At 39.0% G+C, this 26,693-nt stretch overlaps 1 protein-coding gene across 1 annotated transcript in view; it reads right to left on the reverse strand.

The window, feature by feature from the left end:
• Positions 1-11,892: 11,892 nt before the first annotated feature.
• Positions 11,893-26,693, reverse strand: part of ZSWIM6 (zinc finger SWIM-type containing 6) — a 211,161-nt gene continuing 196,360 nt past the window's right edge. Inside the window, exons 9-14 of the mRNA XM_031003380.3 lie at positions 26,312-26,572; positions 22,420-22,555; positions 19,073-19,230; positions 18,283-18,446; positions 16,102-16,183; positions 11,893-14,614 (exon numbers count right to left, since the gene is read on the reverse strand). Coding sequence (XP_030859240.1) covers positions 13,752-14,614; positions 16,102-16,183; positions 18,283-18,446; positions 19,073-19,230; positions 22,420-22,555; positions 26,312-26,572 — 1,664 coding nt within the window. The 3' untranslated portion in view covers positions 11,893-13,751. The remainder of the gene's footprint in view (positions 14,615-16,101; positions 16,184-18,282; positions 18,447-19,072; positions 19,231-22,419; positions 22,556-26,311; positions 26,573-26,693) is intronic.

Consider the following 26,693-nt stretch of genomic DNA (forward strand, 5'->3'; position numbering starts at 1 on the left):
AACATTCTTAGATTCCTCACATTTTCTTTACATGATTTAGAAAAGTGTTGATTATTGCTGTGGAGACATTTCATATCAATCTGATATTTTTCTCGGTATATGCAATTTTTCCTCTTTGTTAAGATGCTCATAGGATTATCTTTGAATTTTTGTTACTGTATTATGATTTGATTCTTAGCATGCTCATTTTTCTTGGGATATGGCATGTCTTCATAGTACAAATTCAAGTCTTCATTTATTTCTGCAAATATTCTTGAGTAATATCTTTCAGTATTCTCTTTTAGTTACTTCATTCTTTTCTACAGGGATACTATTTATGGATCTCATTGAACGGACATCCCTAGCTATTATTTTCACATTTCTTGTCAAACTCTTCTTCATTTCCAACTCATTTCGCTTGATTTTCAAGCCTTTCCTTCACATCCTTCTTGTATTTTCATCAGTGTTTATTCCCTTGTGTGCTTATTTCAATGTGGCCTTCGTTTCTCTGTATCCTCCCACCTGGCTTTCCCAGCTTCTTGGCAATGTAACATGGTGGTTAAAAGTGAAAGCTCTAAAATCCAGGTTACCAGAATGCAACCCTGGTCCAGTTATTTGATTTTTGGTACTTCATCTTTAAAATGAGTAAAATGAGGACATCTACCAAATAGGGCTGTTGTAAGGCCTTTGATGAGTTAATACATATTAAAAAGTAATGGCAAAAACAGCAATTACTTTTGCACCAACCTAATAAACACACTCTGAACCATAATGGACACAATTTAAGTTCTGTTTGTGAATTAACAAAAGGAGATTAATAATAATAATAATAATGGCTGAGCTCTTTTTCCCTGAGCTTTTATGTCTCTGCTTTGAGCTCCTAGGTTAATGTGTAACATTTTAAAAATTCATTCATTTTTGAAAATAGGGTCATGATTTTTATGTGCTTGGCAGCCACATTTTTCTGGTGCTTGATTTTTATCTTTTTATTTTTTTTTTGGTAACATGTCTGTATAGATCCTGTGCTGATGATGTTTTTTATTATTACTTATCTTGCAGTGAGGTTAGTTCTCCCTGGACAAGGCTTTTGCAAGCAATTCCTATGGGACAGGTCAGCCTGGGTTTCAGACCAGCAGAAATTCTCTCTGGAATCAGAATTGTGTATGTGGGTGAGTTATTTTTTCCTTCACAGAAATCACCACTTACAAGGCTGTGTAGCATTTGGAGTCTCTCTTTCCCATCCTGTTCAACATACTATCGCCTTTAAAGATGATTCTTGTGTGCTCCTCATTTGACCTCACATCTCTGCTACTTGCTGTATCAAGCAGGGGCCAGAGAAGATCCTACCACCCACTGATGTACCCCATTGCCACAGATTGTCTGAATCTGCAAAGGAGGGGTGGTTGTGTCCTCTGGAATGTGGAATATGATGACAGAGTGCGAGTTTCTGTTTCTTGATTTCCTTCTTTACTTATTGTAGGGTTGTGGCTTTCATGGCTTGCAAAAGGAGAAGGAAGAGCCCTAGAAATGTCTTTGTCTTCAACAGCATTTATGAGGTCAGACCCCATAACACAGCCATGCTGAGGGAGGAAAGCCTCAGAGGACTAAGGAGTAACTGAAAAGCCTATGACGTTGGTAAAGCCATGTCCCCACCTCACCATGGTTTTACAGAATCATTCAGAAATCCAGATCCTGCTCTGGGTAGAATAAAGCATTTCTATCACAACATACAATCTCTTTATAAGGCTTAGATGCTTCACGATCATTACAATCTCTGCCACAGCTTTTATTTATTTATTTTTAGAGATTGGGTCTCTCCATTGCCCAGGCTGGAATGCAGTGGCACCATCATAGCTCGCTGCCCCCTTGAACTCCTAGGCTGTAGTGATCCTCTCGCTGCAGCCTCCCAAGTAGCCAGGACTATAGGCACACACCACCATGCCTGTAGGGACAGGGTGTCAGTATGTTGCCCAGGCTGGTCTTGAACTCCTGGCCTCATGCGATCCTCTTACCTCAGCCTCCCACAGTCCTGGGATATAGGCATGAGCTATAGCACCTGGTTGTCATAGCTTTAATTGGAGAATGAAGATGAAACAGGTTCTTTGTTTCAGTAACTTATTGTTGAACGGTTATATTTACTCCCTGACCAGTAGGTATAGAGCCTTTCTCCTCTTGACGTTACCAGAACCAGGAGCACCAAATGACTGGGTAATCGTGAAAGGTGGATATTTAAAGTGTCTCCTTAATTAAAAAAAAAAAAAAGTAGCAGCATCTGAGGGCTTGTCAGGTTCTTTACTGCATTCGAGCAGTAACATGGTTTGGCTCTGTGTCCCCACCCAATCTCATCTCAAATCCTAATCCCCATGTGTTGAAGGAGGGACCTGGTGGGAGATGATTGAATCATGGGAGTGGTTTCCCTCATGCTGTTATCATGATAGTGGATTGGTTTAAAAGTCTATGGCAGTTTCCTCCTTGTTCTCTCTCTCCTGCCACCATGTAAGAAGGTGCTTGCTTCTCTTTATACCTTCTGCCATGATTGTAAGTTTCCTGAGGCCTCCTTAGCCATGCAGAACTGTGAGTCAATTAAATTATTTTGTTTACCCAGTCTCATGTAGTTCTTTTTAGCAGCATGAAAATGGACTAATACAGAAAATTGGTACCAGGAGAATGGGGTACTACTACAAAGATAACCTGAAAATGTGGAAGTGACTTTGGTACTGGGTAACGGGCAGAGGTTGGAACAGTTTGGAGGGCTCAGGAGAAGACAGGAAGATGTGGGAAAGGTTAGAACTTCCTAGAGACTTGTTGAATGGTTTTGACCAAAATGGTGATAGTGATATGGACAGTGAATTCCAGGCTGAGGTGGTCTTAGAGGGAGATGAGAAACTTATTGGGAACTGGAGCAAAGGTCACTCTTGCTATGCTTTAGCAAAGAGACTGGTGGCATTTTGCCCTGCCCTAGAGATCTGTGGAACTTTCAACTAGAGAGAGATGACTTAGGGTATCTGGTAGAAAAAATTTCTAAGCAACAAAACATTCAAGATGTGACCCAGCTTTTTCTAAAAGCATACAGTCATACGCATTCACAAAGAGATAATCCGAAATTGCAACTTATGTTTAAAAGGGAAGCAGAACATGAAAGTTTGGAAAATTTGCAGCCTAACCATGTGGTAGAAAAGAAAAACTCATTTTCTGGGGAGAAATTCAAGCCAGCTGCCGAAATTTGCGTAAGTAACAAGGAGCCGAATGTTAGTAGCTGAAACAATGGAGAAAATGTCTCCAGGGAATTCCAAAGATCTTCATGGAAGCTCCCCTCATCACAGGCCTGGAGACCTAGGAGGGAAAAATGGTTTTGTGGGCAAGGCCACATGAAACAACACAATCAAAATCTATCCAAATACCAACATCATTCTTCACAAAATTCGAATAAACAATCCTAAAATTCATATGGAACTTAAAAAGAGCCCAAATAGCCAAAGCAATTCTGAGCAAAAAGAACAAAGCTGGAAGCATCATGTTACCTCACTTATACTACATCCTCTTCAACAAGTGGTGCTGTGACAATTGCATAGCCACATGCAGAAGAATTAAACTGGACCTCTATCTCTCACTACATATAAAAATCAACTCAAAATGGATTAAATACTTAAATATAAGACCCAAAACTATAAAAACACTGAAGAAAACCTACAAAAAACTTTCGTGGACATTGGTCTAGGCAAAGAATTTATGACTAAGACCTCAAAAGCACAGGCAACAAAAACAAAATCACACAAACGAAACTATATTAAACTAAAAAGCTTCTGTACAGCAAAGAAACAATCAACAGAATGAAAAGACAACCTGCCGAATGGGAGAAAATATTTGCAAACTATGTATCCAAAAGGGAACTAATATCCAGAATAAACAAGGAACTCAAGCAACTCGACAGGAAAAAAAATGAATCAAATAATCCCATTAAAAAGTGGGCAAATGATATGAATAGACATTTCTCAAAAGAAGACATACCAATGGCCACTAGGTGTATGTAAAAAATGCTCAACATCACACTAACATCAGAGAAATGCAAATCAAAACCACAATGAGGTATCATCTTACCCTAGTCAGAATTGTTATATTAAAATGACAAAATATAATAGATGTTGGTGAAGATGCAAAGGGCAACTCTTGGACACTGTATAGCCACTGTGGAAAACAGTATGGACATTTCTTTAAAAACTCAAAGTAGAATTACCATTTGATCCAGCAATCCCACTACTGGTAATCTACACAAATGAAAAGAAGTCAATATATCAAATGAATACATGCACTCATATGTGTATTGAGGTGTTATTCATAATAGCAACCTAATCAACCTAAGTGTTCATCAAGAAAAGAATGGATGAGAAAAATATGGTACACAATGAAATACTATTCAGCCATAAAAAAAAATGATATCATGTCATTTGCAGCAACACAGCTGGAACTGGGAGGCAGTATCTTAAGCAAAATAGGCCAGGCACAAAAAGACAAATATTGCATGTTCTTCTCACATATATGTGGGAACTAAAACATTTGATCACATGAAGGTAGAGAGTGGAAAGAGAGATAACAGAGACTATGAAGGGTGAGTGGGGGGGATGTGAGAGGAGAAGTGGGTAAAAAGGTACAAACCTACGGTTAGAAGGAATACATTCAATATCTGATAGAAGAGTAGGATGACTATATTGAACAAAAGTGTTCCGTACTAGGGTGACAGGCCTTAAATACCCTGACTTGATCCCTACACATTACATACATGTAACACAATTTATCATGCACTCCATAAATTTGTACAAATAAAAAAATAAAATGCATTTTTAAATTATTATATTTTCAACTTACAATAGGTTTATCAGGATGAGACCCCATTATAGGTCAAGGAAGCCATCTTTATAGAAGGCCACTTTCTCTACCTAGGTCCTGGTGAACAGCAAGACCAAGTCCCACCAGAAAGGCCTCAGAAGGAACAAACCACTGCTCAAAGATATTGCCTTTATAAAGCATGTGGTGGAATTTCAGTGCTGCCAGACAAACTGCTAAGAGAAAGAGGCACTTGAGAAGGTCACTGAGATAGAGAGAAATGCACCACCCCCACTTCAATTTCACCTGAACCACTGACAGGATACTCATGAAAACCCAGTGGGACCTGAAGGGCAAGATGACCTTGAGCGTGAATTCTCTGCCTTGCAGTTTAAGGAAGTGTTTTTCACACATCATCATCGGTTCTGAGTCCCCCAAATCTCCTAGAATGACAGCAATCAAAATTGATTTGGGGAATTTCATCCACAAATTAAATGTGCTGGTTCCCAATATGGAAGCTCGGTGGCTTTGTCTCACCGCCAATGAGGGGACCTGAGGGTTTGAGGTATGACGTGTAAAGGACAAAAAGGCATTTGATCATCAGAAACAATTGAATGGTTTAAAAGTGGATGCAAGTGCAATTCCAGCTCTGAGAGCCGTCTGAAACAATTTGGGCTCCTTACTTACTATGATTTTAGAAAGGCTCATGTCTTACAAGGTTACAGTGTCTTCTCCAATATATTCCCATTTGTTCTCTTTAGGTGCTGTGTATATGGGATAATGTATTGATTGCCATAGGAAGCCACACCTGTCTAAAAGTTTGTTCCAAGATAACTCTTTCACAGAATGTTTTTTGGTTTCTACCCATGGTTGTCACGAAGAGGAACCTCCGTCAGTATCCAGCCTCTAGGTATTCCCTCATTGTTATATGCAGCATTTCAGTGCAGTAGCACTCCCTGCCCATGATGTCAAATGCTGTTTCTCTGCCTGGCATGAGGGATTCACAAAGGGAGAAGTGCTCCTGTGGAGGGTTGCTGGCAGAGAAGCAGGATTTGACGTTGGGGGCTGAGATCTGGCTTTGCCCAGAGCCCAGCCTCCAAGCCTACTTTTTCCAGTCCATCTTGTTGCATAATCAACCCTTTATGTAACACGTGGGAATATTGGATGTGAGGACAAAATAAAAATGAGCTTTAAAACTAGGCTTCTTTATACAGATTCCTGCATCCCCTACTAAGACCATCAAAAATCATTAAGTCTGGGGTTGGGTCCAGGAATTAGCTAACATAGGTAGTCCATGAACCATGCTCTGACAAACACTACTATACTAGATGATTCAAATATTAAGGAGATTAAAATGTATTTTGTTACATGAAAAACTCCCCTTCCACTATCTGCTGCTAACCACTGGCTGGGATGTGGATGTGATGACAGCATCTGGATTAGTCAACTTGGACCCAGAGATGGAAAATGTGGATGTGCTCTGGACTGCCTATCTTGGCACCGTGAGGTGAGCTATTAAGCTTCTATTTGATTTCAAACACCTATATACAGACATACAGACATGCAAACACCTATATACAGACATACAGTACATAAAATTGGGTTTCCTTGACTCAGGTGAGGGGGATATCCAATTGATCATATCATGTTGTTCTGTTGAGCAAAAATGCAAACATTTAGATAGTTGTTCAAGAGTTCCAACCACCTTGTTGCTTCACCCATTTTAAAATTCATTTTAGCAATTTTTTTGAAGAGCAGAGCTATGCCTTGCATTTCTTTGGATCCTCTATGGCACTAAGAGCATAGTAAGTGCTCAAAAACACAATCATTAGTCCATGAGAAGCAGTAGAGCATGACCACGTATGAGTGTGATTTGGAGCCAGTTTCTTGGGTTTGAATATGCCACTTATTAGCTGCGTGATTTTGGACAACTTGTGTCTCAGTTTCTTAGTTTCTTCACTGGTAAAATAAGGAAAATAAATACATGCCTCCTAGGATTGCTGTGAAGAGCAAATGAGTTAATCTATATAAAATACATAGAAACAGGGTCTGGCACATAATAAGTTTAAAATGTGGTTGCCATAACTATTATGATGATGGTTATTATGGTGATAACCAAAACCATATTACAGGTCCACTATAATGCTAGCACTGGTGCCTAACGTCCTTTCAGTGTCTGTCGATGTGCGTAGTGCACTATTCTAAAATGGAACCAATGTTCAAACCATTCCGAAGAATATTTCATCTCTTCTACCTTTTGTATTACTTAAAGGAACATATTTACAAGGCAGCAGCCCATTTAAAAACCATCCGTGGAGGAAAATCAAAATTCTTTTGTACATGCCTATGTTTGAAGGACCTGCATCCTTCAAGTTAGAATTTATCAGTGGAGCCAATTATTTTTTTCTGAATGTTAATACACACAGTGAAATAGGGCAATTTCTTTCAAAAAGCATTATTATTTTTTTTTCTTCATGCTTCTGCCTTGAGTAGGAAGGTGTTTCTAGTTTGGCTCTGAGTACAAAGAGAAGAGGAAAGAGGCTGTTTTCTTCCTTGCCTATTTTAAAACTGGGTTCCCTGTGCAGCAGCAATTCACCCCATCAGAGCCCAACCTTTTACATAGAGGGGGTCTGGTGTCACCAGACCCATGAACATAAGTCACCAAAACACACTTCAAGTTTTACAGTTTATGGAGATATTTACAAGGTAATGCTTTTCATTTTGCTACTCTTTCAACCTTTCTGTGTGCTTGAAAACATCAGAATAAAAAGTTGGGAAAAGAAAAAAAAGAAAAATTAAAAAGAAAAATAGAGAGGAACAGGGATTATTGATTCCTAACTTTTAAGCAACCAAGATCTCCAAAATGTAAAAAATATGAAATTCTTGCCAAATGACAGCACAGAGTAGAAGATCAAAATATTCACAAGGCAGTTATATTTGTAAGGCTGCCCATCAGCAGGTTATTATTGTTCCTGGCACAGCGGACACAAAACGATGATTGCACAGCTGAAAATAAATCTCTCTTCTCTGGAATCCCACATCTCAGCGAGTAGCGGCTCCCTGCTTGGCCATATCTGTGCTCTCTGACCCTCCCCCTTACGTCTGGGGCCAAGCCATGATGGAGTCTTCTCTGGGATTTTCCAAACTAGAACTCAAGAGGAGACAGTCCTTCTCTGATGGAGAAACTGTGAGATGGGAGGATCAGAAGTTTGTTTTCTATCTGTGGAGAAACTAATAAGAATAAAGTCAATATGCAGAGAACAAAGAAGAAGGGCTGAGTGGACCAAGTGCTAGAACGAGCCAGCATTTAAAGGCCAGGAAAAATCAGGAAGGACTAGCAAAGGTTTACATCAGTAAGAATTCAATCGAGGAAATGAACATTTCCAGGACTCTCAATTTTTGATCAAATCTCTTCACTCACACCTTGTCTCATGGTTTTATATAAATTTTAAAACCAGACTCCCAGATGTTTATATCTAGCCCTGAGCTTTATCCTGAACTAACTCCTATTTGACATCTCCACTTGGATATCTTACAGGCATCTCAAATTTAAAATGTTCACTACTGAACTCCTGGTCTTCCTCCAAAAAGCTTGCTCCCAAAATCTTCTCCATTCCAGTTAATGGCCACTTCTTCCTTCCAGGTGCTCAAGTTTAAATTCCAGGGTCATTTTTGATGCATCTCTTTCTCACATGCTAATGCTCATATCAGGAAATGGCTCAGCTTTCCATGAGATGCAGACTCTTGTCACCATCCTCATTGACCCCACTGGGTCCAAGCACCATCATTTTTTGCCTGGATTACTGTTAATAGCCTCTTGTCTCTCGGCTTCTCCCTGGCTGTGCTAACCACGCAGCAGCCAGCGAATGTCTTCTCATCTCACTTAAAAGTCAGATCATATGATTCTTCTCTACTTTGGATCCTTAGAAAAAAAAAAAAAAAAAACCAGGCTGGGCGCTGTGGCTCACGCCTGTAATCCCAGCACTTTGGGAGGCCGTAGTGGGAGGATTGCCTGAGGTCAGGAGTTTGAGACCAGCCTGGCCAACATGGTGAAACCCGTCTCTACTAAAAATACAAAAAAATGAGCTGGGCGTGGTGGCGGGTACCTGTAATCCCAGCTACTCAGGAGGATGAGGAAGGTTGCACTCTAGCCTGGGCGACAAGAGCGAAACTACCTCTCAAAAACAAACAAACAAAACCAAAAAAAACACAGAGCAAAAATCTTTACCATGACTTACAAGCCAGGAGCTGCAACTGAACTCTCCTGCTCTTTAGCTCCACCTCCTCTCTCTCTCTCTCTCCGCCCACCTCACCACCTCCCACCCCATTCTGCCCCAGCCACAGTTCCTTTGCTGGCTGTTCTGACTAGGCTGGCACATTTCCACACCTCCTCCTCGGGGTCTTAGCACTTGCTGTTCCTTCCACCTCAAACATACATCTGCCCAGGCACTCACAGGGCCAGCTCCCTCACTTCCCTCAGGCATCCGTGGGGACATCACATCAGCAAGGTCTTCCAGAATCATTCCACCTCAAATCACACCCTTTCCCCCTGCCTTTCTCTACAACACATATCACCAGTTAATACATTTAATACATTTTTATATGTCTCCCTCCCACTAGAATTTATGCTCCGTAAGAATAGGCATTTTGCTTTCTGCATTGTCTTTTTAGCGTTAGAACCATGGCTATTGCAGGATAGGCTCATAGAAAAATGTTCGCTGAAGAATACAATACATTTCTTCTTTGCTCAAGCTAGATTGAACTGGTCCACTTACCAACTGGTGTTAACAGTTCTTAAATTTTACCTCAGTCAGAGAACACACACTGGGGCCTGTTGGGGGAAGGGGGTGCTGGGGAGAGGGAGAGCATCAGGACAAATAGCTAATGCATCCAGGGCTTAATACCTAGATGACAAGCTGATAGGTGCAGCAAACCACCATGGCACACGTTTACCTATGTAACAAACCTGCACATCCTGCACATGTACCCTGGAACATAAAATAAAATAAAAATTAAATAAAAATTTTACCTCAGTCACACATTTATTAAAATGTATCAGGTTACTTAATTTTTTTCCTACATTTTCCTGTCTTCTCACTGACCATCTAATTTCTGAACCAGCTGCAATTTAACAACTTTTTCAGCAATTTAGAAAAAGTTCAGTTCTCCTTTGCTACTACACTGCACTACTATAATATTGTGACTATAGTGACTTCAGTTAATTTTTATTCAACTGACTTATTAATATTTGAAAGTTATGAAACATTCATTTTCTCCCTGAAAGTATAGCCCCTATTCTCAAATGAAATCACAAATCAAGAGCCGAGAAATGCAGAATTCCAGTCCAGGCCCCAATTAGGAACACATTCTCTTGCCTTTGAATTATCCAAGCTTGTCACTTCTATTTCTCATTTCTGCTATTCCAATTTTAACAGTCTCAGAAGTCTTTCTAGCACTAGCCCATTGGAAGGTAAGAAAACATGTACAAATCACATCAGTTTTGTCTACTTGACCATAGTCGTAAAAATGGAGTTGAAGTCATGGTGGGTCAGAAACGTTGGCTAAAACGGGGGTGGGCAAGTCGTGTCGTCCTTGGTCTCCATCTGTATTCTAAAAGCTCATGAGAGTTTAAGATCTCGCTGCAAAAGTGGCCAGTTAACACAGAACAATTTCCATCAGGGGACATCTCAAAGTCTTAACTATTAGAAGTCACCTTTCTTCTTTCTTTGATGCCATCTTTCCTAACCGTATCACAGTCTACTTCATTATGACATGTCCCAGCGTTTTAGTAGACCCACATAAACTGTATTTGCCCTCAGGCAATGTCAACTTTCAAAAAAGTAAGAATAAACTTACAAAAAAGAATCAACCTTCAAATCACTTTATGGTTTTTATTTTTATTTCTACTTAGCATTAATGGGATTTTAAATGTCACCATGGACTCACTTACTTTAACTTCCACCTGTTGACTTAACCTCTTGACATTTGGAATCCACTGTTAAGACTATATGTCAAATAAAAACTTAAAACATTTCAAAGGAGTAAGTATTCTGAAAATCGTGAATTTAAAAGAAGTATTTGTCAATCCCACTTCTGGATATATAGCCACAAGAATTGAAAGCAGGGTCTCAAAGAGGTATTTCCACCCTCAAGTTCACAGCAGCATTATTCACAATAGCCAGAAGTGGGAGGAATCCAAATGTCCACTGATGGATGAATAAACTAGATGTGATATAGACACACAATGAATGAAAAACTATGCAGCCATAAAAAAGGAAATCCCCTCACATACTACAACATGGATGAGCCTGTAGGACAAAAGTGAAATAAACATTGCAAAAAGACAAATACTTTGTGATTCCACTTACATGAGGTGCCTAAGATACCACAGACAATATCGTAACAGTAGAAAGCAGAGTGCTGTGGCTACCAGGGGCTGGAGGGAGGAGAAAAACGGCAGTCACATAATGGGCATATAGAGTTTAGTTCTGCAAGATGAGAAAATTCTGGAGATCTGTTTTACAGCTTTGTAAATATTTTTAACACTGCTGAACTGTACACTTCAAAATGGCTAAGATGGTAAATTATGTGATGTTGTTTTTAACCACATACACGCAAAAACTATTTGCATCATTTTGGGTACAGATCCTTGATGGAAATACTGGATACAAGTGCCTATGGTGCATATGTAGCATTTGCCCTTTATAATGTAACTTCCTTTTAAACCACACACACAAGAAAATCTCACAAACTCAGCCTTTATTAAATATATTAAGTACTGAGCATCCTAAATTATAGCTTATTAGAGGAACGACCAAGGGTTCAGACAGAAAACAGACTATTCTGTTTCATATTTTATCTTTGTGATTATTTGGTTTATGTCTGCCTTCTCCATTAAGCAGACAGTGAGGTCCAGGGTCTGATTTTGTTCACCATTACATTTCCAGGGCCTAGCACAGTGCCTGGAAAATAGCACATAAACGTTTACTGGATGAGTCAATATAGTATTAGACACTTGGAGGCGTAGTACTACCCAAGTCTATAATCACCAAATTCAGGTGCAATAAGAGATATACCATAAAGGAGGCAGAATCAACTTTCAAAAAACTAATTTTAATCAAAACAAAAATTGTTGATCATTAACAAGTTTATAAAACAGTGATTTAGTTACATAAATAAATTGATATCAGTGTATCAAATCTTAATTACTTTCAACTTCATGAGCATGTTTACATGGGTGATGAAGTACAACCTTTTTTTTTTCTTTTTACCTATTATAATAAATAAAATGGAGCGCATGAAATAGTTCTTCTAAACAAAAATACCTACAAACATACCTCTAAGCATGTTCTCTAGTGAAGGGAACAAGAGACACTGGACAACTTTTGCACCAAAACATAAAAATTGCTTTAAAAAGCACAAGGTTACAGAACCATCAGCTAAAGTAAAGACACTATACTGTAACCAAAGTTGGTATTTAATAATATAATGAACAGTTTGGTAGTTAGATCTCCAGTTTGGTTATTTTAAAGCATTAAGACAAGGCAAGATAGAAGGCTGCTTTTGTTTGAGTAATTTCTAGAGAAAATAAAATATATTAAAAAAAAAAGAAAACTGAAAAGTAGAACAGTCATACCTACACAACTTTCTGTCCTGCACAAAGTCAAAATACCTATGCAGAATAGATATATAATATATATAATGTTATTTGTGCACAAAGGTTAGCTTATTATTAGCTCACTGCAAAGGCGTAATGTATCATTATGTCAATTGTTTTGGAAAACATTTTGTGTTTTGTGTCAAAAGGATATTTCTTTTAAGTTTCCTAGGCTAGGAGGCACGAACCCCAATTCCGGCATATTGTATATTCTTAATGCTAAGGCTTGCTGCTCTGGCTGTGTATTTTGTTGTCCCTCTTTATTCTAGTGCCTGTTATAAGCATGTGTGGTGTAGTGGTTGTTGTTGGTGATGTATGTGTGTGTCTGTGTGTATACATATATATATATGTATACATAAGTTGTATAAATATATATACATATATAATTTCTCCCAATAGGTCTCAGTCCAACCATGCAATCCAAAAGGTGGCTCTGCATAGATGCCCAGCATGAAGTTCACCACCTGAGCCAACCCTGAAGCAAGGCGTACTTTTAGTCCTTCTGATAGGTTTTCTCTCAGTTTTTTTTTTGTTTTTGTTTAAAACCAAGCTACTGCAGCTTCAAGTATTTTGCATTACATAGAATATTTTTTATAAATTAGTTAATGTTATATTTTCAATATTCAGACATATACTATAATATATATACAGTACAATAAATGCTCTCATTCTTTTTTTAATTTTTTTGGATAAATCCCTGAGAATGTATGTTGACAGTCGCTAAGTTTCCACATGCACAAGCATCGTGTGCCATGCTTCTGGACGAACAGCACTGCAAAGCCACATGGGTCAGCCTTTTTACTATTAGTATTTCATTTTGTTGGTTTGTTTAAATATGCTGAAAATGTAAAGATGAGTTACAAAGGAGTAAAGCTGAATCCATTCGAGGTACTTATCACAGGATGGAGGTGTTTTGTTTGGTTTTTAAAGCCATTTCAATTATTTTTTTTGAGGCTGTGAACGTATACAGAAAACAGGAGAGCTATGTGGACTTTTGCCACTTGACAACATATACTCAGTGTAAACCAAACCTTTTTAACCTCTCTCTCATACAAAACCAGAAAAAAAAAATTAAAAAAAATAATAAAATAAAGGAAAGAAAGAAATAGGGAAAAAATAAAAAACACACAAACTTTCACAACATGACAATTTAGTCTGCAAACGCAATATAACTATACACATATAATACCGGTGTGGCTCTGTTCTTTAAGTTAAAAAGGGTACAAAGGCAGGCTCAAGTAAAAACAAACCATCCCTCCCATCCCCACCCCCCACCCCATTCATACAAGATCTATCAACCAAACCTCTCCCGAACCAACATCATCAGTTTCTTTTTGCCTTTGTAGATTTGTTTCAGGTTGTCAATAAACTGTGTAAACTGAATGTGTCCATCATGCGCCATTAAGAAGGTCTCTCGGGCTTTGCTGAGGAACTCTATAAACTCACTATAGTGCCGAGGACTGATGTGTGTGAGCCGTGAGTGCGTTGTGTTGATGTAGGCCCCGATCGTGGCATCCAAGAGTTGCCTCAAGGGGGCTTTGTCCAGTGACATGAGCTTACCAGAGTTCCTCCTCCCATGAAGTCCCACCATGCCAGGAGTGGTCAGAGTGCATCTGCGCAAAATGTCTGACAGTACCGTTGCACACTTGACACTCTTGACCACCAGAGGTATTATAGCTGCAAGCTCATTTTTACCAAGGGAGTGGCTAAGCGCACAGGCCCACAAAACGTCATTAATGGCAGGGTGTGTGTCCTGATTGTAGCTCAGGTTGAGATGGGTCATGGCCAGGGTGGCCAGCTTGTAGGCCCTCATGGGGTACCCGCGGTGCTCCATGTACCGTGCTATTGTAAAGAGCTGTGTATAGCTCATGCCGGTCGTAGCAGCGTCGAGAACAATTTGGTACGCCGTCTCAAAAGCTATGTGATCCTTTTCACAAAGGGTTAGCGCAGAGAGGGCACAGTTCTGTGGATCCTTCATGGCACACTGCAGTGCAAGTGTCCGGGCGCTGCTGGCCAGCTTTTCCTGCTGGTGGCAGTCCAGGTGGAGGCGGACGATGGTGCTGTTGGACATCACGGTAGTTGCAACTATACTTGTGGCCTCGGTGGGAGTAAAGAGTGTAAACCAGGTCTGCATGATGCTGTCCAGGGCATAAACCCCTGCAAGGAACACAGACAGGCTCTATTACTGACGAGGAGGCTGCCCAGAGGTCCTGCCTTATTTTGACTTTTACAACCAGTGTTTACATTGTTAACCATCATAGGACATGAGCTAGGCTAGAAAATCCTGTAAAGTAATGTGCCTGTGAGAAACCTTTAAGAATAAGGTCATTATGAATTGTTATTCAGTGAAATGCCTGAAAGGAACATGAACTTGCTATAATAAAGAACCAATCCTCTTGGTAGCTGGTATTTGTACTGTGCTGCTTGCCATTTCAGACAATGGCTTTTTGCTAATGAGTTCTACTTCACTGGGGCTTCCTGTCAGAATTTGAGGCTCAAAAATTGCAACCTCACCAAAACAGGGACTTTACATGGCTTATGTGCTTGTGTGTAAGGTAAAAGTACACATAATACAAAAGTTTAAAACACACAAAGAAGCTGGAAAATGTGGCCCATAATCAAGAGAACAAAGTCAATAGAAGCAGACCTACAGATGAATCAAACGTTGGAAATGGCTGATCATGTCTTTAAAATAATCACTTTACGTTCACAGACCCAATATCCCTCACTTGTAGGAAAATCCTAAAAGTGAATGATTTGAAGAGAAGGTACTAGGTCTCAGAGAGAAATCAGGTTTATATCTTGGGGCAGGGGCAGAGAAGTTGTGTGGCAGTTCTTAAATTAGTATTATTTTTGTTTTGCTTCACTAAAGCATAACTTTAATGATGTAAAGATAATCTTTATATTGAGACCAGCTTCCCTTTTTCCAAAATAAAAAAACCATTATACGTTAGTGAAAGAAAAATAATAATTTTATAGTATATGCTGTGTCATATCTAAACACTGGGATGGCAGTGTTTTCTCAGCATGAAGTATGTATCCCTTTCTGATGCAAATATGAAAAAAGAACGTTTAACCAATATTTATTTTAAATAGCAACCATTTGTTTCTGTTGGCATTCTTGCTGGGAATGTACAGTTTTCTTCTGAACTGATCTACTGCTGCAGCGGAGAAATAGTTAGCTGAAGGGCCTCACAAAATGGCAGCTTATGGGCAGCCAGGGAATCTTCTTATGGCCAGCTACAATTGCTCACACATCTGGAGGATCACCTAAACCACACCCAGTGGTTATCACTTCTCTGCTAGATACCATGATGTATGCCTTCAGATGATAAAGAAGAAACAGTGCAACTAGGTAACTTTATGTATATGAACTGAATAAAAACAGTTTACTCACTGACTTATACCATTTTAAATAAGAAGCTGGAGCTTCACAAATGTGACCGTTTCAAGTTGAATAATACAAGTATGTATAACTGAAGGTTAGGGGTAAGGGGTCGGGGAGAAGGGAGCCCTCGTGGACTGCTAGAAGGAGCCTTGGAGAAGTCAACGTAAAAGAGTGAATATGTTCACATGTCTGTAACTGACAAGTTAAATCCTACCATGAGGCACCTAGGAAAGCTTCTGTTCCAGAGTTTACCTACCGACTTCAGTAGCACACGTTACCAGCCACCTCACCATCTCCCGCCGTCGCCAATTTAAGGTTGACAGTGTCATTCGCATAACCTATAAAAACAGGATAACAAAATGTTTTAGAAAATTATCCTGAGTCAATGAAAAAAAAGGGGGGGATAAACTATAAGGCATATAAGGCATACCTACTGTCTACCACCAGGAAGATGAAAGCATAATTTAGAGCAAAGCTCTACATATGAATTTGGATTTGTCCATGGCTATCCCAGGTGGCCTTGCCACAGCCACATTCTCCTCCTGGCAAGAGGCCCATATTCTCCTCCTGGTGGGCCCACTGACTAGATGTGGTATCTGAACCAGTTACTCTATCTTTTCTCATCTGCAAAATCAGAGGGCTGGACTGGAGCATTAAACACAGCCCATGCCCTTTTTCCCTCCCCAGATTTAACATTCCATAGTTCAATTTCTGAGGCTCCTGTGAATTCATTCTAACCAGGAACTCTCAGTGGGGAAAGAGGTATTTTAAAACAATCATTTTAGTTATTCCTTCAATCTCTGATTGCTCTTTTCTGGTGACCATGAAGGTAACTCCAGGTTTATGGGGGAAAAAATCATCCTTGATATCATTAGTGATCTGATTTTGTTTTTCACTTTCTAACAAGAAGTCCCTACATAAACATATCTACCTCTTCATACTTCCTCCATTCTTTAAAGATTCAAAATATCCAGGGATGGCCAGGTGCGGTGGCTCACGCCTGTAATCCTGGCAATTTGGGAGGCTGAGGCGGAATGGATCACGAGGTCAGGAGTTTGAGACCAGCCTGGCCAATATGGTGAAACCCCGTCTCTACTAAAAATACAAAAATTAGCCAGGTGTGGTGGCGTGCACCTGTAGTCCCAGCTACTCAGGGGGCTGAGGTAGAAGAATTGCTTGAACCCAGGAGGCAGAGGTTGCAGTGAGCTGAGATTGTACCCCTGCACTCCAGCCTGGGTGACAAAGTGAGACTCCATCTGAAAAAAAAAAAAAAAAAACCACAAAATATCCAGGGACATCATATCCCCAAAGGCCCTGTGGGATTCCTTTTTAGGTTCTAGATATACTCACAAAGGGCCTGAGATTCCTTCTTAGGTTCTAGAAAGAATGAGTCAAGGAATAAGCTCTCGTGCATATCCTATTTACCATGAATTCCAAATAACAAGAGAGCTCATGTTAATGGTTCTTTCTGCATCACATCTTTAAGATGAGGCAAATGGTGACAGAAATTAGCCAAATAACAAGAATTAAAAAAAAAAAAAAAAAAAACTTCTGAACCATCACTATATAGCTTAAAAGCAATCTTCTATACCCTTTGCTGGTACAGTACTCTTATGTTACCGTGGTAGGTACATTTTCCTGTGATCCTATTATTTAAACATTATTAGTCACTGTAAGGGAGAATCCACAACTAAAAAACCAGATTAATTATCCAATCAGGGGATTATACTCCCCATTCTTTAGGTAACTGGGGTATAACAATTTTGTTCACTGCTTTTTAATGGGAAGAAAGCAAATGTTAATAGAGATTCCATGAGAAAAATGAAACAAACTTTTTAGTTCTTGGTTTATCCAGTGATCTGTTCAGAAACTATAAGGAAGCAAACATCTATCTGCATGACGAACTCAAAATGTCCTTGGTATTCTGTTCTGCTGAAATCTAAAACTGGACTCTGGCCCGATCACTCCTCCTTTACCTATTTTTCTCAGAGTTATTAAAAGGAGCTAGAACTGCCCATCTATTATGAAAATGCAAACATCAATAAAAATTTATACTTCCTCTAAAAATTTAACCCTAACAACTGAATCTTCATTATACATGCTAGCTTTATTTAAGTCTCTTATTAGCAATAATTCTTCTCCCTTCATTCAAAGGAGAAACAGTGTCATTAAGGCTGCAATTCAGAAAATGATTTTTTTTTAATTGAAAGACACAAATTAGGCTGCTAAATGTACAGTCCATGCACCTTACATAGCAGTCTGGTTCAGCTGGGAATGACCACGTCTCTGAAATACAGTTCTCTCCTGAAGTCTAACAGATTTGTACTCCAAAGAGTCATTTACCTGCACTCAAAAATCCAATCAAACAAAAACAACCCTAAGAGGTGCCTTTATTTAGCAGTCTTTGATGTCCCAGGAAAGACTACCAGTCATGTACCTGCAGGCCCAGCTCCAGAGACACTTTCAAAAGAGTGATGTCTGGCAAACTGTCCATGAGAGTTGCTATTTTAAATGCATCTTGGGCAAGCTTGAAGATGTGTGATGAGGAGTGAATGTTTTTCTGGATGGATTCTAATACTGTTTCCAGCCTCCGAACATCGCCTGCAATGAACAAGGGAAAACCAAACCAAACCAAATCAAAGCAAAGCAAGACAAACAAATAAACAAAAATCATACAACCATACACACACACACAGAGGGGAAAAAAAGAAACAAAACAAAACATAAAGCACAAGTTAATTTACTTAACATGTTCACAGATGGCACAGGTGTTACAACTAGGGCTCCCATAATTACTGCAATGTCTGTGAATCTCGGCTTCACAAAAAAAGATACACTGAGACACACCCTCAATGACTCAAAGCACATATGAACCAGAACCAACATGAGACAGCAACAGCTCTCCTAGTTCCTACTTATGTATTTTTGGTGAATATTTCAGGAAGAAAAAAATGTAACCCAACTTGTAAATCTGCTTCTGAATTTCAACCATTTATATTTTCTTGGCATGGTAACTAACCTGAACTCTGCTGGCAGCAAGTTAATGATGCAGGTAAATGAGGAAAATGCCACCTGTTTTGCCTTAAAAGCTAACATCTAAAGAAAAAGATCCCTTCAACCTATCTGACATTAACACCACTGCTGAGAATTTGATAGAAAACAAGACTTAAAAAAAATAAACAGGCAAACGAATGAAACAATTATGAGGCCTCAGGACAGTACAGTACCTTTGGCTGCAGTTAGCATGGTGGATGCCAGCTCACACTGCTGGGACTCAATGTGGCTTAGAGTGAACCAGCGAGGGTAGCGGTTGGGAACAACTGATGCAATGTGGTGTGGGCGGGTGAGGTCTCCTGATGGAGCAGTAGATTCCAATACTAGTAACCTATAATGAGAAGACAAGGAAGGTGGCCCCTAGTTATTTCTTGACCATGTCCTTGGCCAGAAAGACTGGCCAGCAGAAGCCAGAGGAGTGGGTAGATATTCAGGCCTCTACTCAAGTTCAGCAAGGGCTGGTACAGCTATACTCTGCTGTGTGGGTGCAAAATACCTAGATTTTTTGGACTACTAATTGTTTGCTAATAATAACTGTTCATCACCCAAACCTTGTTAGTTGTTCATCACCCAAACCTAAGAGATTTTCTTTCTTTAGCACCATTCAGAAAATTACAATATTCAAAGAAATTAAGATACACAAACACCGAAGAACTTTTAAACACAGGTCTTGATGTTTACCTACAAATTTTGAATTCTATGACTCAAAAAATAAGTCAACAGAAACTGATAGTGAAATGGATATTTAAGACTGAGATCACAGTCAGGAAGCAGTGAGTACTTAAGATGAATAAGCTTAACCTATTTAAACATAAAACAAGAAGGGAAGTAAGACAAAAATTACCTCTTTTCCATCCATTCATACTTTCTGAACAATTAGTTTCTTATGACTCCAGGAATTTGACATTAGACTATGTTCTACCAACCATACTATAGAAGATAAATGTGACCTAAGTGTCTGTCCCTTGACAGTTTTGCATAAATTCAGAGTGATTTCTGATTTTTTATTAAGAATATACTGTCATGGCGAAACCCTGTTTCTACAAAATATAAATCAGTTGGGTGTGGTGGCATGCGCCTGTAATCCCAGCTACTTGGAAGGCTGAGATGAGAGGATCAGCTGAGCCTGGGAGCCATGATTACACCACACCGCACTCCAGCCAGGGCAACAGAGCAAAACCCTGTCTCAAAACAAATAAAAAAAGAATATGCTGATGAAAAAATTTCTAAAAGCAAAGCAAATATTTAGTAATCTCTTCTAAAAGTACCAAAAAGCTTAGAAGAGTACCTAAAATTGAAATAATTTATTTACAACCATCAAAATGCTGGCCTTCAGTCAAGTACACCAGTGTTAAGAACTATGAAATAAGATAAGAGCTGGAGACCAAGAAGAGTCAGCTGGGTCTGGGAGTGATGCTGGCCTCAAGGCCCCACCCAAGAGCAATTATTGCCTGGTAAGCCAAATGGCTCATTCTCTTCTCCTTTTATCTAGGAACAAAAAGATGTCAGCAGTAGAGAAGGTGGCAAGGTAGGCAGGTAAGTAGTAAGAATAATGGCAGGGTTGCTATTTAGCTTTTTTTTTTTTAAACTCTGAATATCCTCGTATTCACAGGCAGGTCTTGCCAGACTTACTGTAGAAGAAACTAATCAACATCCCTGGGAAGATGAGAAAATGAGTGCTGAAGATGACCTTCCTTAGCCTTCCTCTTCCAGAAGGACTAAGAAGCAAGTGAGCTACATCTCTCTTTTCCTTCCTGTCCCCTGGGCTGCCTCGCAATACCTGGTGGGGCACATACCTGCCTTCCATGGCAGACCTTTGGCAGGATAGTAGTGGCAGATAGAACAGAGAAAGTGGAAAAAAAATTCCCCTGTACCCTGCTACTATTCCCCATGAAGAAACTGCCTTGGCAGCAACCAAGGACAAATATAAATGAGTTTGTGAGTGTTAGAAAAGCAAGCCTTTCTGCCTGGCACATACCATTACATAAGCCAGAACCACACAGAAACTTTATGCTATTTTACCCTTAAACTTTGCCAGTGGTAGTAGCAACAGCATCTGGTGGCATCATAACATTAACATCTTCCCTTTAAAACAAGATTAGAATTCCTAAGATTTGAGTAAGTATAGAGTTGAGCATATGTCTTCATAAGACAGCCTCCATTTCAGCTTCCAAAAATAAAAATAGGAACCCACTTATTTTAAAATCGTGCTCTAAAACATAAACCAAGTGGTATAATGTAATTTGGTGGGGGACTTTTGCTGATGTTTGTTATTGACTTATTTTCTGGTATTTTAAAAATAGAAAAAAGAATACTTAAGAAGATTCTCCAGCAGGTTAGTAAGATTCCATATTGCCAAGGAAAGCATGTCAAATTACAGGATGTCAGCCTTAAAACACTGACACATAGGTATACACACAGACACATACACACATCCTTATCACTGCATAAAAAAGAGGCGTCCTTATAGACATAAGCTACACTCAATACTTTCAGAACAGAGTAACTTTGGGGACACTGGTAATTTATAGGCAAGGATTTGTTTTAGAATCTACTTCTCTGATTACAGACATAGAATCTTTGATGAAAAGCTTCTTGAGATCAAACTATTAATCAGCACACACAAGCTTTTAGGTCTACAACATGGCTTGTCCTTAGGTGATCTGTACTTTCCATTAGAAGCACAGGAGTGTTTTATTAATTTTTTTAAAGGAAAAAGAAAATGCTGATGTTTTAAGAAAGATGGATGTACCTTTTAGGTCCTTAAAATTTAAAGGTTATTTGTAAGATTAAAATATAATCTTGAACTCATTAAAATATTCACCTTGAACAAATCTGTGATAAAAATAATTATTATGTGAAATAACTTTTAAAAGAATGTAGAAATAAAAAGGTGGGTGATAGAGAACAACATATTCTAACTGTTATTGCTGAAAAGGAGAGACCGATGAGGAGATGGAAGCAGTCAGAAGAGAGGCAGGCAGAGCCTGAAGGACCCCGAATAGCGACTCCTTCACTGCTAAATGCACGTCCCACCTTCTCTCAGCCTCCAGTGAATATAGATGTGCCTTGCCAATACAGGGAGTTGCTTTCCTGCACTACTGATGGAATGTGGAATTACAGCAGATGTGAAGGTCTCCCTCAATTATATTCAAGCCAGTATATTTACTATTTACTACTGCTTCAAAAATCAATTTTTTCAAAACAATCATTTATGAAGGTTTCAACTGTTGCTGTTTTATGATTAAACTTGGCTTGAATTGTGCTTCATGAAAAAGTAGGAAAAAGCCACAGTGTGCTTGAGTCTGATAGCAGCAAGGATAATCCTTCCCTTACTTTAAACAGAAGCAAAACAAGCCAACAAGCAAATCACCTCCACAACAATCCAGGAAGCATAAATACATAGTTTCTTTAGCTTTTCTGCTGCCTATAAGAAACATGAAGGAGTAAGTCAGTTAACAGCCATGCTTCCCAGTGGGAATGTGGCCTGCCTCTGCCCAGCTGGGCTGTGAATACGTACCGCATTGCTCTCAGTGCAATTTTGTATGCCAATTCAGCATCATGAGGTAGGAGAGAGGTGAAGAGATACTTGGCAAACGTGTGCATTGGAACGCTCTCCCGATGGATTATTTCACCTAAACCACTATATGGTCCGGCTGTGGGAAGACAGCATACACATTTTACATTCCTAAAAAATGAACTAACACTTCTTGTAAAGCATATTTTTAAAATGTCACATAAAGTTATAACATATACAAATAAGAATTTCAAGTAAATGACATAGAAAGGAATATAATCCTTAATCAAAAAAGATTCTTCAGGGTATAGTATCCCTTACAGATTTCACCTCATAAACAAACCCCTAACTGTCCCACAGCTAGATGAAAAACCCAGAACTCAGGGGCAGACAGCATTCACAATACAAGTGCCTCAGAGAAAGGAACCCTCTATAGCGTAAAACCTTGCTGCATTTGAGCAACATCCTCTCTCAATGTGTGGCATCAGAGCATCTTGATTTGCAAATGCACAGATGACACCACAGCTTAACTATGGAACCTACCCCTGGACCCAATAAGGGTTAGGGACACAAAAATGCCAGGTTTCCAGAAAATGGTCCTCTGTATCAGGGGTGAGAGGTATGGGAGGATTCTGAACCACAGCTCTCTAACTATACACATTGTTGCCTCTAATGAGTGGCAACAGATATTAATTCCTAGAAAGTGATTATTAATAAAAAGAATAGTTACCCATTTCATACGCATCATAGGCAAAAGAAAAAAATTAAAGTAACTGGAAGTTTGCTACTCTTTGGGCTCCTGAAAGCCAATTTTAAAAGCAAAATTACACTTAAGCTGTCAACATTCATTTCTTAGTAAATTCTGACAGGCGTGGTGGCAGAGCCGACTTCCCCTGTGTGCTCCTTGAATGCTGCTTTGAGAATGGCAACATAGACTTTTAAAATAAATTCTGGAAGGAAACCACAGTGGTTAGTTCAACCACTTTGCACTAAGGTACTCTGAGGTTTAGTTACTGTAAAGTGTTTAATAAATTAGTTTCCATGTCACCTTCGGGTAACATCTGTTTCATGATTTCTAGAATTATGAACCATGACACCACTGCTCAGATGACATGCTATATTTGTTTTCCATGAGAAAAATCAGTGTGGTGAAGAGTTTAGAATGCAAGAAATGCAGTTCAGAAGAAATGGTAAGAGCAGTTACTGAACTGGTGGTTGGTTATGAGCACAATATATTCTAGGTCATTTTAATGGAGGTTATTTTAATTCAGTTGAGTTTTTTGATAGTATTTTTGAATTATTCATTATTTAAGTACTTTAAAAATCATACAAATTTTTTCACCTAAACTAACATCTAAATCTCTAATTTTACCAAATCTATTAATCTTTAATTTTAAATGTTTTAGTGATTTGATATTTTTCAAAAGTTCATATAGCATTATGACTGCACCTTTTGTTCATATACCAAGGCTACATTATTTAAGTTAACTGTTACAGGCTAAATATGTATTTCTTCCCAAAATTCACATTTGGAAGCCCCCAGCCCCAATGTAATTGTATCCAAAGTTGGGGCCTGCATTAAAGTAAAATGAGGTCATAAGGGTGGGGCCCCGATCCAACAGGATTAGTGTCCTTGTAAGAAGAGACACTAGAGAGCTTGATCTCTCTGTCATGTGAAGACACAGAGAAAAGGTAGCTGTCTTCAAGACAGGAAGAGTGCCCTCATCAGAAGCCAATGATGAGGCTGGCACCATGATTTTAAACTTCCCAGCCTCCAGAACTGTGAGAAATACATTTCTGTTCTTTAAGCCACACAATCTGTGGTATTTTGTTATGGCAGCCCAATCTAACACACTAACTATTTTACTTAAGGACTAATTATAGCAAATCTATAGATTAGCCACAGTCTTCATTTCTCCTTCATTTTCTTTCACTGTTTCCCCTTAAACCACCAAGTTACCTTTTTTGTACTATTCAGGAGATCCAGGATACATAATCAATTATTTGCTATGATACCACTCAACAAGTAAAACATTCAGTCAGGTATCCAATAATTATTTGTGGATTAATAATTAGTGTAATTCCTGGACTCTAGTGTACTACTGAATAATGACAACTTGATATTTGGCACCAAGTTTCCCCAGAGGTGCTTGTTCAATATGCTAATTTATCTATCCAATATTGTGGCCAGGAGGGATTAATACTAGCAACAATACTGGGTTACTCCTTCCTCTTTCCAGATATCTGGGCCTACTAACTAATTTGCCTCTGACATTTGCAAAGAGTATAACTGCACGAAGAACTTGGTGCCCTCGTGTAGTCAATTCAGTCATGGAGTTCTCAATCTTCTAGCATTTACAGTAATGGCCCTGTGGCCTCCCCGCCTTGGACTGCCTCCTGTCCTGCACCTATTCACTCTTTGTGGGCCTTGCAGGGCCAGGAAAGGAGAAGAGGCAGAGATGAGTCAACAATGCTCCTTCTCAGGCACAGTACTCATAAAAATGTTTGACGGGAGGGATGGACGAATCAAGACTAGGGCAAAGTTCAAAAACATTCATGAAAAATGGACATGGAGACATATTTAGGAAGGTAAATACAGATACCACACACTATCAACTTTGAAAATCACAGATCTTCTTTCTAAACTTCAGTATAAGAGAAATCAAAACTCAGTATAGTCAGTGACAGAAAGCATTTAAAAAATGCTTGTGACTAATGACATTGCTTATAGCATAAGGAATTAGGAATTATATGGGAGAAAACTGAAAGAAAACAGTAATTGAAGAATCAGGATCACTCTTGAAATTTGTCAAGATGGGCTTTTTATCTTTACAGGGAAAAAAACAGGTTCAGGAGAGTGCTTCAAAAAATTACCACTGGGAATTTTTACCAAAATTAAGCATGCTATTAAGAAGGTTTACCTGAAGAGCATTTTCCCTTTAAAATGCATTTCTAAAACATATAAAAGTAAAATATGTTTGAAGAAAATGTTTTCTTTTAAGTAGATCTTTTGCTTTGGACAAATAAAAGGGGTGCTGAAAATCTAAATCCCTTCCCTATATGTAGTAGTTCTGAACATAAGATGAATATAACATACTTTATGAGGCTATCAATCACAGAGAATCCCATAATAACACACTAATAACACACATGTACTTGAGAGACAGAAGCAATAGTTACACACCACCTAAATTTGCACGAAAGATCACACTACCACACGAATTACATTTACCTTTTCAGAGGGGAAAAAATCTGAAAAATAGTGTCAGCCAAAATTTGTTAGGCCCTTTAAAACTTAACTTTATGAGAAGAAGGAAATTAGACCGTGCCTCAGATTCTATGAAACTTTTTCCTTGATGAATCTGTGCCTAATGAATCCTCTGAAATAACTAGTTGGTGCAGCAGAAATTCACTCGCGCAGCCCTCAGTCGTTTGTTAGCATGTGCGTATGACACATTCAAAACCCAGGTGTCATGTAACCGCCAACAATTTGGAGGAAGGCCAGCCAATTACTGTTTTATTATTTAATTGATCAAGGAAATAGGAACATGCCTGCCAATAATAATGCACTAAATATCAAAATTGCATTTATCTCAGGAACAACACAGTCTGAATGAAATAGGTTCTTTTCAAGGTTTGAAGCATTAAATGCAGCTGTTTTGTAATAGGCTATCATATATAACCACCTAAATCAAATGATACAAATCTAAACATCCATGCTTTTTCATTCAGTGACACTATTTTTTAGACAGCGAACATGTCTTTGATACCCCATGACTATAGCAATCAGGATAACTACCATATTAAATGCATTCAGATAGCACTTTTAACATAAGAAAGATTAGCACCTAAGTCAAATTGGCTAAATAAGTGGAAAACTTCTGTATCAGGCTACCTTCTAATAGGAAGACTGCTTGCTTGCGAAAAATTTTCACCAGTGTGTCATCCAATTCAATTTCCTGAAGCTTAGAAATGAGCTGCTCCTCATTCCGGCAAACTTTCTCTTGTGTGTACAGCCCATCAGGCATGATACGCTGCTGTCCTAGCCCTATCAGGGCTACTTCCACAGCCAGCGTTAAATAGGATTCCCCTTCTTCTAAGAATTTGTGTGCAGGTAGATGCTGGTATTCCAGAGACTTGCACTGTCCCATACTCTCTGCAAAATGCCACAAAAGAAATCAGAGCTCAGAAACTACTTTTGCAGATGATATGATAAGTACAAATATTTATACTTCCCCGTACAAGCAAATGAATTATGGACTAATGCTGAGAAAGCC

Source organism: Gorilla gorilla, chromosome 19 (genome assembly GCF_029281585.2).
Source record: "Gorilla gorilla gorilla isolate KB3781 chromosome 19, NHGRI_mGorGor1-v2.1_pri, whole genome shotgun sequence".
NCBI classification, from domain to species: Eukaryota; Metazoa; Chordata; class Mammalia; order Primates; family Hominidae; genus Gorilla; species Gorilla gorilla.